This window comes from Mustela erminea, chromosome 10 (assembly GCF_009829155.1).
Source record: "Mustela erminea isolate mMusErm1 chromosome 10, mMusErm1.Pri, whole genome shotgun sequence".
Classification (NCBI taxonomy): Eukaryota; Metazoa; Chordata; class Mammalia; order Carnivora; family Mustelidae; genus Mustela; species Mustela erminea.
The window spans coordinates 92794757-92810776 of NC_045623.1; the positions used below are offsets into that span (position 1 = coordinate 92794757).

General features: G+C 55.3%; 2 protein-coding genes across 3 annotated transcripts in view; both read left to right on the forward strand.

The window, feature by feature from the left end:
* ASAP3 (ArfGAP with SH3 domain, ankyrin repeat and PH domain 3) overlaps positions 1–5775 on the forward strand; it is a 48278-nt gene extending 42503 nt beyond the window's left edge. Inside the window, 10 exon segments of the mRNA XM_032301906.1 lie at positions 629–714; positions 879–994; positions 1565–1632; positions 1727–1834; positions 1966–2161; positions 3213–3420; positions 3971–4013; positions 4015–4062; positions 5014–5047; positions 5050–5775. Coding sequence (XP_032157797.1) covers positions 629–714; positions 879–994; positions 1565–1632; positions 1727–1834; positions 1966–2161; positions 3213–3420; positions 3971–4013; positions 4015–4062; positions 5014–5047; positions 5050–5087 — 945 coding nt within the window. The 3' untranslated portion in view covers positions 5088–5775.
* A 3481-nt stretch (positions 5776–9256) lies between these two features.
* The window catches only part of TCEA3 (transcription elongation factor A3), a 36720-nt gene continuing 29956 nt past the window's right edge, over positions 9257–16020 (forward strand). The window contains exons 1-3 of one of the 2 annotated variants that reach the window (XM_032361533.1): positions 9257–9502; positions 14858–14920; positions 15867–15972. In XM_032361533.1, the coding sequence (XP_032217424.1) occupies positions 9434–9502; positions 14858–14920; positions 15867–15972 (238 nt within the window). In that variant the 5' untranslated portion in view covers positions 9257–9433. The remainder of the gene's footprint in view (positions 9503–14857; positions 14921–15866; positions 15973–16020) is intronic. The other variant, XM_032361535.1, reaches the window with a different exon arrangement.

Genomic DNA, 16020 nt, shown 5'->3' on the forward strand with positions numbered 1-16020 from the left:
TGCAAGAAATGTTAGTATCTTTCTTTTTCCTTGACTAACCTTGGACATGGGTAAAGGTGAGTCAGATTAGGTCAGGGAAGCCTGTTGCCTTGGTGATTCTGGTAGCAAATACCCCATGAGCCAGGGAGTCGGGAGGGGAAGGGTGTCAGAGACATCTGCAAGGTTAAATTGGCAGGAGTTGCTGACTGTAGATGAACAATGGATGTCGTCTTTGAACTGTCTGATATCTTAGTGGGACTGTCCAGTGGGCAGTGAGGGTGCAGCACTTAGATGAGGTAAGAATTTGGAACAGCCTTCACATGAGTGAGAGCTGAAAGCCTGAGGTTAGCTGAGCTCTCAGGGGACCAGCGAGAGAGAGGAGCAGAGAGAGCAAGGCCGGGGCTAAGAACCGAATTTGGGAAGCACGTGTAACTGGGAGCAAGAGGAGGCAGAGCCACGGAAGGCAGCATGGAGGAAGGGTCTCTCCTCGCAAACACGAGACTCCCTCTCCGCAGTCTCCTCTCTCAGGGTTCTGGCAGGTTTATATCTGGAGATGTCGCGGTGGGGGGGCAGCAAGAGTTCAAAAGGGTGATACTGGGTTGGGGGCAGGTGAACTGGGGGAATCTCAGAGGTGTGGACATGTACCCAGGCACCTGGAGAGCTTGCCCTGCACTTGGCCATCAGAGTCGCCAGCCCTGCCTCCTTGCCCCTGGTGGACTTCATCATCCAGAATGGGTGAGAGCGTCCCTGCCCATCTGCCCACCTCCTCATCCTCCTCTCCCCCCGTCCTGTTCCTTTCTCTTCTCCACAACCCTTCCCCCCTCCCTCTTTTTCTCCCTGACTTTGACCCTCCTCCCCTGTCTGTTCCCCTTCCTGCCTCCCTGTCTTCCCCCCGACAGAGGTCACCTGGATGCCAAGGCTGCTGACGGGAACAGCGCTCTGCACTGGGCTGCTCTCTACAACCAACCTGACTGCCTCAAGCTGCTGCTGAAAGGGAGAGCTTCGCTCGGCACAGGTGGGGCTCCCAGCACGTCCCCCAGCAGACTTCCATTCTTTCCTGCCCCTGGTGTGGAACTTCCTGCCCTCTTCCCAGACCAAGGGAGTGGGTAACAAGCACAGACTTTGCAGACAGACTGGGGTTCTAATCCTGGCTTGCCTCTGACCACCTCTGTGACCTTGGGATTTGTCCATTCATCTCTTGAACCTCAGCTTCCTCGTGTGTAAAGTGGGTATAATACCACTGACCTGGCAGACCTGCAAAGAACATAAAATGATGTTTCTGAAAGTAGCTAACCAAGTAAATACTAGCCGAACGCAAATAATAATGATTATAATAGCCACTATTTACCGGCATAGTAACTCCTTTAGTACTCACGACAGCCTCGTCAGGAGGTTACAAGTATTACACTTATTTTATAGATAAGAAAATCAAAGCCCAGAGACACTAGGTAACTTGCCCAAGATCACACAGCCAGGAAGTAGCAGAGCCAAGATTCAAACACAATCTGATTTCAGAGGCCCATCGTAACCTCTAAGCTAGAATGCATTTGACCTTGACCGTGACCCTTGGCTTTACCCCTCACAGTGAACGAGGCAGGAGAGACAGCTCTGGACATAGCCAGGAAGAAGCAGCACAAGGAATGTGAGGAGCTGGTGAGGTCTAGGAAAGGAGGGGAAGCCCCTTACCCTGTCTGTCTCTCTGCCGAGCCCCTGACCCTCTGAACTGCCAGGACTTTGTTATTGGCAGCTGGAGCAGGCCCAGGCTGGGACCCTCACCTTCCCTCTGCACGTGGACTACAACTGGGGAATCTCCCCTGAGCCTGGCTCTGACAGTGAGGAGGACGAGGAAGAGAAGGTGAGTCCCGGCCCCGTCTCTCGGGCCTTTGTTAGTCCATGGAAGGAGCCCGATTGGGCCTGGCAGGGGGAGGGCCAGGGCTGAACTGGAGGAACCAGACCATCCTTTCTCCCATTCTTTTGCCCCTGCAGCGCTCTCCTCTGAAGCCCCCAGCCCAGGCCCGCTGGGCCAGCGGGAGGGTCGACCTCAGCAATAAAACCTATGAGACCATCGCCAACCTGGGATCAGCTGCCCCTCAGAGCCAGAGTGAGGCCTGCCCCCCACCCTTGCCGGTCAAAAACCCTTCTCGGACCATGGTCCAAGGGCGTGCAGGACATGCCAGCGGAGGTATGGCCAGCCACCCGGAAAAGTGCTCCCTGTACCGTTCACTGACGGTCTGCTGTGTGCTGGCGCGCTAAGCTAAGGCTGTGCGCGGTAGTCCACGCCCCCCTCCCGCCCTCGCAATCACCTGTCAGGTAGAGGCTATCCTCTACCCCCTGCAGGTAAAGGAACAGAGATGTTAAGTCACGTGTCCAAGATCCCACAGCTAAGTCCCCGATTGTGGGATCCCAACCCAGGTCTGTCTTATTCCAGATTCCTCAATGCTACGCTTAAGTAAAAAGGCAGAGAAGCACGTACTGACCATCCACTGGGTGCCTGAGACGCAGTCTAGTGGGGGAGATAACAGCCAGAATGTGATTCATTACAATATCAGACACGACGGTACAGAATGTAAATCCCCACCCCCACCCCACGAAGGATGTAAATCGCAAAAGCACAGGGATTGGAGTGTTCTGGGACTAGTATTTCGGCACCTGGCTGGCCTCAAGAACTGTTTGTTGACTGAATGAAGAAGCTTGTTCTGGGAGCTCAGGGGAAGGAGGGAGCGTGTCCTGTTGGGACCGAGGGGTGGCCGAGGAGGGCGTCCTGTCCTGTCGGCACCTGAGCTGAGCCTGACAGGTGAGCAGAGGAGTCCAGAGTGAGGACCCAGGGTAGCAGAAGCAAGAACAGTGCGTCACTAGCCCATGAGACCCAAGCAGAGTGGGGAGAAGCCGGAGGGGAACACCAGATGGGGGGGCGTGGCAGTGGGGGCAGCTGTGATAGGCCCTAGAGGCCAAGGACTGCTTCGACATTGAGAACAGAGTAAGACATAAAGACAGGTTTTATCACTTCTTTTTTTTATAAATCTTTTTTTTTTTCTAGATTTTATTTATTTATTTGACAGAGAGAGAGAGAGATCACAAGTAGGCAGAGTGGCAGGAGGAAACAGGCTCCCTGCTGAGCAGAAAGCCTGATGTGGGGCTCAACCCCAGGACCCTGAGATCATGACCTGAGCAAGGCAGTGGCCCAACCCCCTGAGCTACTCAGGCGCCCCAGGTTTTATCACTTCTGATTCCAGATCGTTCTGAAGTCCCCAGCCTGAGCTGTGAGTCCTCCGGGGCCCCTGAGAGCCTGGGCCGTCCAGCCTCCACCTCTTCCACCCTCACAAACCCCGTGGATACTGCGGGTCCCAGCCAGACCTTACCCAGCTCTGAGGAGGGCCCCTCCCGACCCAGCCTGACATCTGGAGGCACCCCTGCAGAGATGTATCCCCCAGTCAGGTTCAGGTAAGAGCCCAGCTTTGCCGCTGAGCAAGTTTTTCCTGACCCCTATGTACATCGTCTAGCTCCCCACCTGTAAATGGTGGCTGCCTAAAGACTGGGACACCTCCCAGCTCCGAGGCCCACAACTAACACAACACGCTGGCCTTCGAGTGGGGGGTGAGAGGACCCTTCGCCCTTCACACACCTGCCCTGAGTCTAGCCTGAAGGGCTGGGAAGGAGCCTAGAACTCACACTGCTGCAGATGGGGTAGAAAAGGCTGAGTCCCACCTGTGTGGCTTCTTCTAGAGGTTCTCGGTGGGATCTTTGCCATGTCCCATTGCCAACCCACAATCCAGTCCTCCCTTCCCTGTACTCAACGCTTTTGGTCTTGAGTCTGGAGAGCAGACACAGGAAAGCTCCAGTTCTAGGCCTCTGTAGCCTGTGATGGGCCCAGCCAGGACCCTGGAGGACACTGTCCCCGCTTGTCTCAGTCCCCAGCCGATACCTGAGCTCTTTGTCCCCGCTCTAAGAGGCTCTCAGCATGAGGTCATCTTGGCCTTTCCCTGCCTTCCAGCTCCGAGAGCACTCGCTCGTATCGGCGGGGTGGGCTGGAGCCTGGAAGACTGTCCCTCAGCCAGGCAGCCTCTGCCCACAAGGAACATGCTGGTATGAGCTCTGGGACTGTGGTTCGAGGGGTGGTGGCAGGACATGTGGGAGGCAGAGTTGGTCAACAGTAGATGGGTGGGGTGGGGTCATAGGGACCTCTGCCCATGGCCAGAGTCTATAGGAGGCTGGGTGGCCACAGTTCGGCCAGTCCCTTGCGCTGGTGTGCCCCCTTCCCCCTCCAGCCCGGGACTCATGAAGCTGGGGAGAGCCCAGGTCTTGAGGGACGGCAGAGGTGAGGGGGCCCGAGCTGGGGCTTCTCTCCAGGGGAAGATGAGCAGACCTGTGTCAGCCAGACTGGGGGCTCACTTCCCTACAGATGAGGCAGGATTAGGGTGGCTGGAGAGCAGCCCTTGGCTTGCCAGCTGTCCCCTTGTATAGGAGAGTCTCCTGAATCCTCCCAGACAGGCCACTCCCAGGCAGAGAGGCGTGTGACAGGGACAAGGCAAGAGCTGTCACCCTGAATCCGCCCTCTCCCTGCTGAATCGTGACATCTTTCACAGTCACCCATAGTTAGTTGGGGATCCTGGGAGTGGGCACAGGACAGAGCCAGCTGGGCTGAGCACGAAGCCACGGTTCCCCTGGGGATCCCTCAGGGGTGGCGGTGGTTGCTGTGCTGGGAGTCAGAGACAGCAGGGGCAGGAGCTGGGCCTCTCTGAGGAACCGTCATCCTCAGTCCATCAGAGTCAGGTGCCAGACCCCAATCTGTGTCCACAACCAGGTATCCGCCCCCAGCATTTAGCAGATGCATGTTGGTGGCACATGTGTGATAAGAAGAGCTTGGACTGTAGGACATGGAGGACTTGGAAAAGTGGCTTTGCTTCTTCAAGCCTCAGTTTCGTTGTCTGTGAAATGGGGATAATGTCATCTATCCATGATAGGACGGTGGTGGAACTGAGGTGGTATGTAATATAGGTACTCGGAACATGTCCATTTTCATTCTTCTCTCCCCAGGTTGGCTTCACTGAAGGAGAGGACTCCAGGAGAGGGCTTCTCCTGGAAACTCTGCACAGCTTTTGCAAGACTAGCTCCTTGCTCGTCCTTACATGCCAGAACTAGCGCCCGTGTGGGACCCCAATGTTCAGTGCTAGGACTTGAGCCCACAAGACCGGGGAACTGAGTTCTCCATTACCGTAGGTCTTGCTCTGTTTGTACCTTGTGCCTCTGTGGCTGGCCTTCCTCCCTGCCGTGGGCCCGTGCCCCCTCCAAGGATACGGGGCCCTTCCATATTCGGGCTGATGGCAGTTCCTTCCCCTCTATCCTGTCCCCACCCCGGGAGCTCATTAGCTGGGTCTGAGTATTCATGAGCTACCGTTAGCTGCAGAACCCTCAGTCTCTCATCAGACCAGAATATCTTTCTTCCATCAGTCTGGGGGCTCCATAAGAGTAGGGCCAGCCCACCTCCATCATCCAGACCAGGGATTCTGCCAGCCAAGGGGCCGTCTTTTTGGACGTTTGTTAGTCTAGTACTTTACTGCGTTTTTCTCTACGTCCAGATGCCACACAAGTAAGACAAGGGTCTTGCAGATGTGGTCCCTTGCTGGGTCACTGGTCCCAAAGGCTGGGTTTGGGAATCAGCAGGGCTAGATTCCAGGGGATGGTCCCGGGCCCAGGGACAGACAGGCAATCAGCTGCCTGATACCGATGGGACGCTGCATTGTCTGCAGCTTGCATCCATCCTGGTTGGCCACTGCTCGTGCTGTACCGGCTATTAAGTAAATAAGCACTAGCACTCCTTTTGAGGAACCGCATAGCCCTCCTGGGGACCTCTGCTCTATTCCTCAGCCAGGAAGCAGGCTCAGAGTAGCCCCCCATTTGCCTGCTGTCCTTGATGTAACAGGAGGGAAAGGATGGTCTGGGATGATTGATCTTCCCTGCTCTCCTTTTCCTTTGGTCAACTCAGAAGCCTTCCAGTCTTGGGGGAGGAAAGAGCTAAGAAAGGAGGAAGGGGAATAATAGGAATGGGAAGGAAGGGCTCAGATTCTGTTTCCCAGTCCCAGAAGTGTCACCATGACTTTCAGCCCCATATTAGAAAACAGGTACAGCTAAGCCATCATCAGTCTCTTAAGGCGGCTTCATGGGCACCCGGCGCTGAGCCCTGGCAGGGATGGGTCAGGCCAAACAGGAGAGGCCAGAGAGTGCCAATGGCCAATGAAGCAATCTGGCCTGGGAGGCGGGGCTGTGTATGCTGGAGACCGGCCTGGTCTGGGATCCCACGGATCCCAATGGGGTAGTCTTCTGGGCCTCCAGCATCTGGTTTTGTTCATCTCAGACTTGTTATCTCACTCATCTCTAATAAAAGATTTTTTTTTTTTGCATTAAATTCAGTGGCTTCATTTGTGGGATCTGAAGAACAGTAGGGAAGGGGTGGGAATCCTAGGGCCTGGAATGCTTTCTCTGGACCTACTAAGGAAGACCGTGGCATGAACAGGGGTTTGCACCCAGGGGTGGTTTTGCCCCCAGGGGGATGTTTGGCAACATAGAGACCTTTTTTGACGGTTGCCAACTGGAAGGTACTACTAGCATCTAGTGGCTAAAGGTCAGAGATCCTGGTGACCACCCTCCAGTTCACAGCTCTGCCCTCAAAATAATGGATCATCCCAACTAGAATGTTAACAGTACGTGGGTTAAAAACCCCGGTGCAGAGGAAGGGTGCTGGCCAGGGAGCCGGAAGGCCAGCATTTTAGGTTGACCACAGCCCTTGTCTCAGTTTGCGGTCTCCTGAGACAAAGTTCTGGAAGCAAGGGGTTTATAGTTTGCAAGGTGATCCCAGGAAATATAAAGAGGAAGTAGGGAGTGGAATACTGGGTCAAAAAGCAATAGGGGGTCTGTTAATGAGGGGCTCCTGCGAACTAGGGCTTATCTTCAGGACCTTCCAGAGACTATTGATTAGAACATGTCTTCGGGGCACCTGGCTGGCTCAGTCGGTAGAGCATGTGACTCTTGATCTCGGGGTCATGAGTTTGAGCCCTATGTTGGGCATAGAAATTGGTTTAAAAAAGAATAAAAAAGAACAAATCTCTGAGTTTTCCCACTGAAAGTGAAAAAATTGGTGTGTTTGCCACCACTTCTTTTGTTGTGTTTCGTTGGCTGAGGGGTCCTGCCTGGGAGTGTCCGTTTCTAAGCACCTCAGCCTGCTCTGAAGCCCTCATCCCGAGATGTGGGTAGGTGTTGGAGGTGCGTCCAGGAACAGCCTGCTGTGACCTCCATGTGAGGGCAGGTAGAGGGAATACGGCGGGTACCAACAGTGTCTGATACGGTTGAGCAGTGCAACCCTGGGCTGCTCTAAGCCTCAGTCTTCCCGTCTGTACAATGAAGAGGTTGGACTTGATGTTTTCTTAGGGTCCTTTGAGCCCCAGTGATGTAGGTGTCTTGTCATACAACTCACCGTGGGAACTCTGTGGAACTTTGAGGGGGATCAGCTCTGCTTTTTTTTCTTTTTTCAAGGCAATCCTGGGGCGTCTGGCTGGCTGTCAGTGGAGTGTGTGACTCTTGATCTCAGGGTTATAAGTTTGAGCCCCACATTGGGTGTGGAGTTTACTTGAAAATAAAATCTTAAAAAAAAAAAAAGGCAACCCTAAGTAACTACAGACAGCTGTCCCTTCAACCCAGAGGTTGCTTGGGAGTTGACCAAGAGACCTCCGCACATCCCAAACAAAGTCTAACCTCCTAAAAGTGGCCCATAATGCTGGTGTGGTCAGACCACACTCACCTCTGGCTTTCTGCCCTGTCTTCCCCCAAAACCAACCTCTAAGCTGTAGCCCCGCCAATATTTAGTTCTTCCAACCCTGACACACTAAGCCCACTCCCATCCCTAAGTTTTGCACGTTCAGAGCTCCAGGAAGACTGTTTTGTTCCTCTCTGGGTGCCCAGGGCTAGAACTGTCTGGCACATAGTAGGTGTTCAATACATGTTGAATGAATGAATGAATGAATGTTTCTTCCTCCCTTATGTGAATAGTCCCTTCCCATGCCCAACCCCCACCCCGCACTTCTGCCCCAAAGATTAAACTTCCTTTCTTCAGGGTAGAAACCTCCACTGGTGCGGGTCCTCTCAAATGTGTCCTTAAAGCATCCTTACTTCTTCCTGACCCTCACCCCACTTGTGATAATATATTTGATTGCATCCAAATTCCCTTAGGTTTTCTCCTGCCTATAGACTGTACCTCAAGTTTGCTGGGACTAGTCCTGGACACTCAAAATGCATTTGTTGAATGAAGATAAACTCACTCCTTCTTACCATACTCCCAGGTCACTCACTCAGCAGCAGTTAGAAGCCAGATGAGCCGTCACCAAGGCTGGGATGGAGTTTTCTAACACTGAACACCCCAAGCCACTGTGTCCCCCCCTCTGCATACGCACTGACCACTTTTCATGCTTCCCCTCCAGGTCCCTAAGCACCTCTTCCAGCAAAAAGATAATGTTGTATTAATTATGCTCACCAGTTTAGGACTCTTCCTGAGTGTGCTGGAGACACTTGGAAAGAAGGTCCTTCCATGGGAACACAGATGGGTGCGCAGTTGTGAGGGCACAGTTCTCTTTACTCCTTTCATCCAAGATCCCCCCCACCCCAGACCCGATCCCACTGGGGAGGCAGGTGGCCTGACCCTGAATAAATTAGGGGCACCCATCCACCCGGATCAGTATTTCTCAAACTTTGGCGCACCTAAGAATCTCCCAAGTCGTCACTACACAGAGAGCAGTCCTCGGCATAGCCCTGCCTGCTGCACTCGGGGGAGCTTCTAAGAAACGCAACATCTCACTGCAGCCAACAAAATCGATGGAACCAGAGGGCCTGGGTGCACCCGTGTACACAGGCTGTGTGCACGAATGAGCGGGCCCCGGTAGAGCAGAGTTGGATTTGACCGCCGCGCACGAAATATGAGCCGAGCGCTGCAAGCTGCCTGCACTTGGGCGCAGGCACGGAGCTAGGTCCGCCCGCTCGGAGCTGCGACCGTGCAGAGTCGCTGGAGCCAGGACTCCTCCCAGAGCGCTGGGGCACCCTCAGGCGCCCTGCTTGCCGAGACAGCCCCTTGCGTCCGGGGACCACGGCTTCCCCAATTGCCAAACCTCGCTTCGGCAGAAGGGCCGAGGCGCAGGGCCCTCTCTCGCGCGGCCTCGTTCCTCTCGAGAGGCCAAACCCGCCGGCGCGGGCAAACTTTGCCCGGGCGAGTCCTTGAAGTCTATATTTAGTGCACGTCACCCCTCCCCACTGCGGCTGCGGGGCGGGCGGGCCGAGGGGGTGTGGGGGGAGAGCCCCGCCCCCGCAGGCGTGTGCGTCGTGTGGGTTTGGGGCCCGCGCGGTCGCGCGCCCTCCGCCTTTGCACCTCCCGCAGCCCCGGCGCCCCTAGCCCCGGCGGGCGTCGCGCGCCAGCATGGGCCAGGAAGAGGAGCTGCTGAGGATCGCCAGAAAGCTGGAGAAGATGGTGGCCAGGAAGAACACGGTGAGGCCGCAGAGTTTGGGCCACGGCCCCCGCCCCCAGGAGGCGCGGCGCGTGCGAGCCAGGAGTCCCGGGGGCGCGTGCTGGCCGGGCGCCCGGGAGGCGCGTGCGGGACGCCAGGGCCCGAGGGAGGCGCGGCTGGCGCAGGACGCAGCGCCACTTGGGGACTGCTGCGAACTCCCGGGGTGGGCGTGTGCCCGGCCCAGGGCGCTGGGCAGGATCGCGCGGGCCGCAGAGAAGAGGCTTATGCACGCCTCTCTGGACCAGCGGGGTTCAGGGGCCCTGGGTGGCTTGCGCAGGGCCCGGGAAAGCGAGCGAAAAGACCGGGACCTGGAAAAGGACTTTCGGAGTCCGGGGACTCAAGGCAAAGTCCAGGGAGTGGTGGCGACAGCGGGGCGGGGGAGAAGGGGGAACGGCGCGGGGGGTGTGGATTGCAAAATCCTGGGTGCCCGAGAAGGGGCAAAGAAACTTGAGCTGATGTAGGGTGCTGAGCCGCCTCCATCCCTCACCCGGGGAGCGGATCTAGGCAAGGGACCGCAGATCCCACAACCTCACAGCCTGCGGGCGCCAGGAGCGGTTCTACTTGGAACTTTCCCTTAACTTGGCCGCAGGGTGGGGCCCCCGCGGGCGGGGCCGAACAGGTGCAGGGCAGCCGCTGCGCGCCCTCGGGGGCCCTCGGGGCGGGGAGGGAAGGAGGACTGGCGGTAGGCCTGGCCCCGGAGGGTGGAGGGTTGGAGGGGAGAGCCGGACCCAGAGGAGAATGCAGACTGACGGCCCTACCTGCGCGGCCTGCGGCTCTCAGGCCAACTTCAAGTTAATGTTTGATCCTCACCATGATCTTTGCCTCAAGCTGGTGGCCACCAGGTTGCCTGGTCAGAGCAAACTTGGCCTTGGGTCTGGGAGGGCCTGAGCACACCTGGAGAGGGAAGAGAGGACGACTTAGCCCTTGAGAGCTCAATAGTCCCTGCTGGAGCCTGACCTGGCTTATCAGCCCATTCTGTGACTCTAGGAGCTTGGGAAAGGGATGGCTCCTAAGAAAAGCTTTAGAATGGGGAAAAAGGAAGAGTCACCAGAACCAAGGACTGTGTCAAGCAGCCCTAGAGCAGGCACAGTGAGTGGGTGTCCGTATAAAGGCCAGAGTCTGCCAGTTTCCTCACGTGGAGGGAAGAGATAAGATTATCTACCTCCTGGGAAGGAGTGACTTTAGGCAGTGGTGAGTGTGGAAGAGATGTGAGGCCTTTGGGAGCACTTGCATGGATGTTTAGTAAGAGTTAGACAATGACTCCTCCTTTGGGACAGCAAGGCGGGACACGAAACCTGTGGAGTGCTGGGAGCCTGTCACCCTTACAAGCCCAGCCTCCCCCAACCCGGTTCCCGGATCCCCCACCCAGTTCCAAGATCAGTGGAACTGAGCCTCGCATCCGAGGGCGTTTTCCCAGCTCCAAGTGGTGGAGCTCAGGCCCCTGTCTGCTGAGCTCAATCCTGCCTCATAGACCTGTCCCTGGCTAACCCCAGGCTTGGGCCGGCAGATTCTGGGCTGGAGGTGGGGGTGGTGGGACACCTGGGGAAAAGCAGTTTGGGGGGAGTCGAGCTCTGGCTGAGAAGGAGGGGACTTGCCCTGGGCTTCCCCCTCACTCCTTGTATGGTCCTAGGCTCACCATTCTCTAGGCTTTCCCTCTCTGGGCCTCAGTGCCCTCTTCTGTGAAATGGGAAGAGGAAACTGTGTCCCTTGGGGGATGGATTCCTGTGAAAGTACCCAGAGCTCCGTCCAGGAAAGAGCCCCATCTGGATGCAAGGTCTCGGTAGCACAGAGCTCCTTCGTGGCCACGTCTGCGCCTGGGCTCTTGGCAGCATCTGGGTGGGCACAAGCTCTGGGCCTGTGGCCGGGAGAGGCGGGGCCTGCTCTGGGAGCAAAAGTGGGGCCCGCCCAGCAGCGGTTAGGGAGAGGAGGACACATTTCCTGTAACAAGACGGATCCTCCACGTTGCAGCTCAGGCCTGGGGTTTGCTGCCAGTTACCGAAGTCCCAGCAACATACTAAGGGCTTTTGTCAGCTGCTGTGAGCATCCGGCTGAAGCAGCCTCAGACACAGAGCCACAGCGACAGCCACAGCGACACATACACACAATCACACACAACAAACATAGCTGCACACACGCAGCCACACACCGCAACAGCTAGACAAGCATCTACACACATAACTGCGTATGAGACACAGCCACGGGCACCGACGTGCCAGATACAGTGGCCATGATGTTTCCAGAAAGACACACACATGTGTGTGCCGCAGAACCACCCTCAGACAGCCACACTGACCCACTCGGAGGTTGTAATATGGGCATCATTCCACAGAGACACACAGACTTGCTGTTCAGAGCCGCACGTGCACAGCTCCACGCGGGGACCAGAGCTACAGCTGGGCGCACACCACAGCCCTGTACAAGGAGAGTCACAGCTGGCAGCTCTCGCTCAGGGTTCCTGGCAGTTTCTCTCCATCACCCCCCAGTGGTACAGTGGGATACACAGAGACACACGCCCCGTGGTGAGCTGCAGCCACAGCCACTATTGATTTTTCAGGAATTTTCCAAGCTGGCTGTGAAATACAGACGCTGTTTTATTCTTTTAATTGATTATAGTTGACAGCCAATGTGACATTAGTTTCAGGTGTATGACATAGTGATTCCTCAGCTCTATACATTCTGTACGGCACTACCTGTCACCGTACGATGCTGTTAAAATACCATCGACTTAGGGCGCCTGGGTGGCTCAATGGGTGAAGCATCTGTCCTTGGTTCAGGTCATGATCTCAGGGTCTTGGGATTGAGCCCCGCGTTGAGCTCTCTGCTCAGTGGGGAGTCTGCTTCTCTCTCTCTCTCTCTTTCTCTTTTGCGCTCGCTCTTTCTCTTTGAAATAAATAAAATCTCTAAAAAATAATAAAATACCATTGACTATATTCCCTACGTAGAGCATTATCTTAAAAATTAAAGATATACTTACAATTAAATAAGTGATATTAAAAACAAAGGTAACAAACTCTCCAAAGCCATCACTGCTAATTGTTTAACTTGATTTCACTATCACGGGGGTCTAGAGCTGATTCGCTCGGATCACATCAATACGGTGGAAACGGCGTATAATGCACGGTTCTGCACATCCCTCCTTTACTTCAGTGACAGCGGTTGGTAGCTTGAAACTGGCCACGGGAGGACTACTGACATGATAGAAATTGACAAACACTACACAGATCAGGTGGTTTTTTCTTTGAGAACTGGGCGTTAAACATTGAGCAACAGGCCACTGCCCCTACTCATATTTCGTAATCGTACACTCCGAGGTCGCTACGTGTCCATCTCGAAGCAGTTTGTATCGTGGTTAGAGCCGACGGTCCTCAGTTCGAATCCCAGGTCAATGTCTTGCAACTTGGGGCAAAGTATTTAATCTCTTTGTTCCTTGGGTGGCTCATCTGTGAAAATGGGGTAGTAATTTGGTAAGAAGGGGGCTAGGGATAGTATGTGCCTCACAGGGCCGGTGTGAGAGTGAAAGGGACAAAGGCAGGTGAAGGACGGAGGGCAGGGCCCAGCACCCAGGAAGCCTTGGATTAGTGCTGCACGCAGAGTTGTTTGCCCACACGTTTATGTACATGCTTGCACGTCCGCAGGTCACGCCTCCAAAAATGTACTACAGACCGAGTTCCAAGAGAGGCTGAGGGCAGCCCTTGGGACACGGTCCTGGCAAGGAAGCCTGGCCAGCAGGGGCTGGCAGCTGAAACCACACACTGAGACCAGGGCAAGGGGCATGCAGGACACAGTCAGCTGGCGCTCCCAGGGGACCGAGCTCAGGACAGGAGGCAGGGATGACCTCTGGGAAGTGGGTGTAGGAAGGAGAAGGCTGAAATGGGGCAGGGGTTCACGGGGCCTGGCGGGCAGCAGATTTTCAGATCTGAGGTCCTTTGTTTCCTTCTACCTCTCCCACCTCTGCTCTCTGCTTTAGCAGTTCAGTCAGGGAGTGCCGAGCTGTGTGCTGAACCCTGAGGTTTCAGAGACTAAAACAGTCCTCTTTGGGGGCACCTGGGTGGCTCAGTGGGTTAAGCCTCTGCCTTTAGCTCAGGTCATGATCCCAGTATCCTGGGATCGAGCCCCACATCGGGCTCTCTGCTCAGCAGGGAGCCTGCTTCCCCCTCTCTTTCTGCCTGCCTCTCTGCCTACTTGTGACCTCTCTCTCTCTGTCAAATAAATAAATAAAATCTTTAAAAAAAAAAAAAAACCAGTCCTCTTTGCCCCAGAGAAATGAAAGTATATGTCCATACAAGGACTTGTACGTGAATGCTCCTTGGCCCAGCTGGAAACTACCCCTACGTCCCACCAGCAGGTGAATGGATAAGCCAGTTGTGGTACATCTCTGCGATGGGAAATGACTCAGTAATAAAAAGAATTATTGATCTATGCAGCAACATACATGAATCTCAATTATGCAGAGTCAAGGAGAAAGCCTATCACAGTACATTTTATTTTTTTTTACAAGATTTTATTTATTTATTTGTCATAGAGAGAGCACAAGCAGGCCAAATGGCAGGCTCCCTGCTGGACAAGGAGCCCGATGTGGGACTCGATCCCCAAACCCTGGGATCATGACCTGAGCCGAAGGCAGTGGCTTAACCGACTGAGCCACCCAGGCGCCCCTGCAGTATGCTTTATATAAAATCCTTTCAAATGCATCTAGACTGACGTCAGAATACTGGTGTCCTGGGGTTGGGGTGCAGGGCAGGAGGGATCACAAGGGGGCACAAGGGAACTTTGGGGGATGACGGCTATGTTCTTCTCTTGATTGTGATGATGGTTTCACGGGTGTACACAAACATCAAACATGCAGCGCATTGCATATCAGTTATATCTTATTAAAGCTATTAAGAAAAAAAAAAAGCAAGGTCCTCACCCTGCAGGAGCTCATAGTTGGCAAGCAGGGGGCTGAGGTTGCAGACGCAAAAGCAGTAACAAGAAGCCATGAAGTAGTTACTTTAAGAGGACAAGAAGGCGGAGGAGAGCGCATGCCCAGTAGAAGGAACAGCAGAAAGGAGGCCCGGGGAAGGGGAGTGGTTAGAGCTGGGACCCAGCTCAGGGAGGGCACGAGGCCAGCTGGGTGGTGGGAGAGGAAGTTAGGGAGCTGGTCAGGGGCAGAACTTCTTCCCTCTCTCCTTCTTCCTATCCCTTGCCTATCCTTCAACCACTTGGCTACGTTTATCCGGGAGCTGAGCAATCTCCCCTACCTCCTGCACCCCTCTTTCCCGCAACACCACACAGTGTCAGAAAGGGGCCTGGGGCAGAAGCCATGGCCCCCGTCCTCACCTCGTGGCATCCCACAGGAAGCGGCCCTCGACCTTCTGAAGAAGCTGAACAGCTGTCAGATGTCCATCCAGCTACTCCAGGTGGGGCGGGGATGGGAAGCCTGGGGGGGGTGGGTGGGGGGCTGTCCCTGGGGGATGGGGAAGACCTTCTGGGGAAGAGGAAGTGCTGGGGGGGGCCTTGAAGGGTGGGGTCTGGGAGGGGTCTGGGACGGGAGGGCCAAGGGCGGGAAAGGTCTTGAGCTCTGAGGGTGGAGACTGAGGTACTGAGATGGCGGCCGGGTACCCTCCAAGAGCAGGAGGCCCTCTAGGTCTGTGAGAAGGACAGATTTGCTTTCTTAAATACCCCAATTCCTAAGCCCCTGGGCCTATGGGATCTGTTTTATTTTTTTTTTTAAGATTGTATTTATTTATTTGAGAGAGAGAGCGCATAGAGAGGGGAGAAGGTCAGAGGGAGAAGCAGACTCCCCACAGAGCTGGGAGCCGGATGTGGGACTCGATCCCAGAACTCCAGGATCATGACCTGAGCTGAAGGCAGTGGCCCAACCACCTGAGCCACCTAGGCATCCCTGGGCCTATGGGATCTGAAAGGCCGGTGATCCAGGGGAAAGGAAAAGTTGCCCACTTTTAGATCCTCCCTGTGTTGCCCAAACAGCCCCCAAGCATTACCAGAAGTTCTCGGCCCTGAAGAAAACCAGCACAGACCCAAGCTGTAGGCACCAGACCTATGTCTTCAGCTGAAACTTGAACTCAGAGATGCCAGGAGGTAGACGTGGTGAGGGGTCCTCAGCGGCAGTTTTTCACCGAAGCCATGGTCACCATCGGGGCAGGGGGCCGGGCCTTGGAGCCTGGACTTCATTGCGTGCTGCCGGACCAGGGTCACAACATCAGCCATGGCTCGGGGCCAGGCCTCTGCAGAGGCTGGGGCGGGGGACGGTGTGGGGATTGAGCAGGGGCGGGCCTTGCCAGTTAAGGTCACCAGTCCCGGGGGCCCATTGGAAGACCAGCCCTTGACCCTCTGGCTTTGCAGACAACCAGGATTGGAGTGGCCGTCAATGGGGTCCGCAAGCACTGCTCAGACAAGGAGGTTGTGTCCTTGGCCAAAGTCCTCATCAAAAACTGGAAGCGGCTGCTGGGTGAGAGGAGTCAAAGTCGGCTTGGGCTGTGTGCTTCTCCCTTCTCCT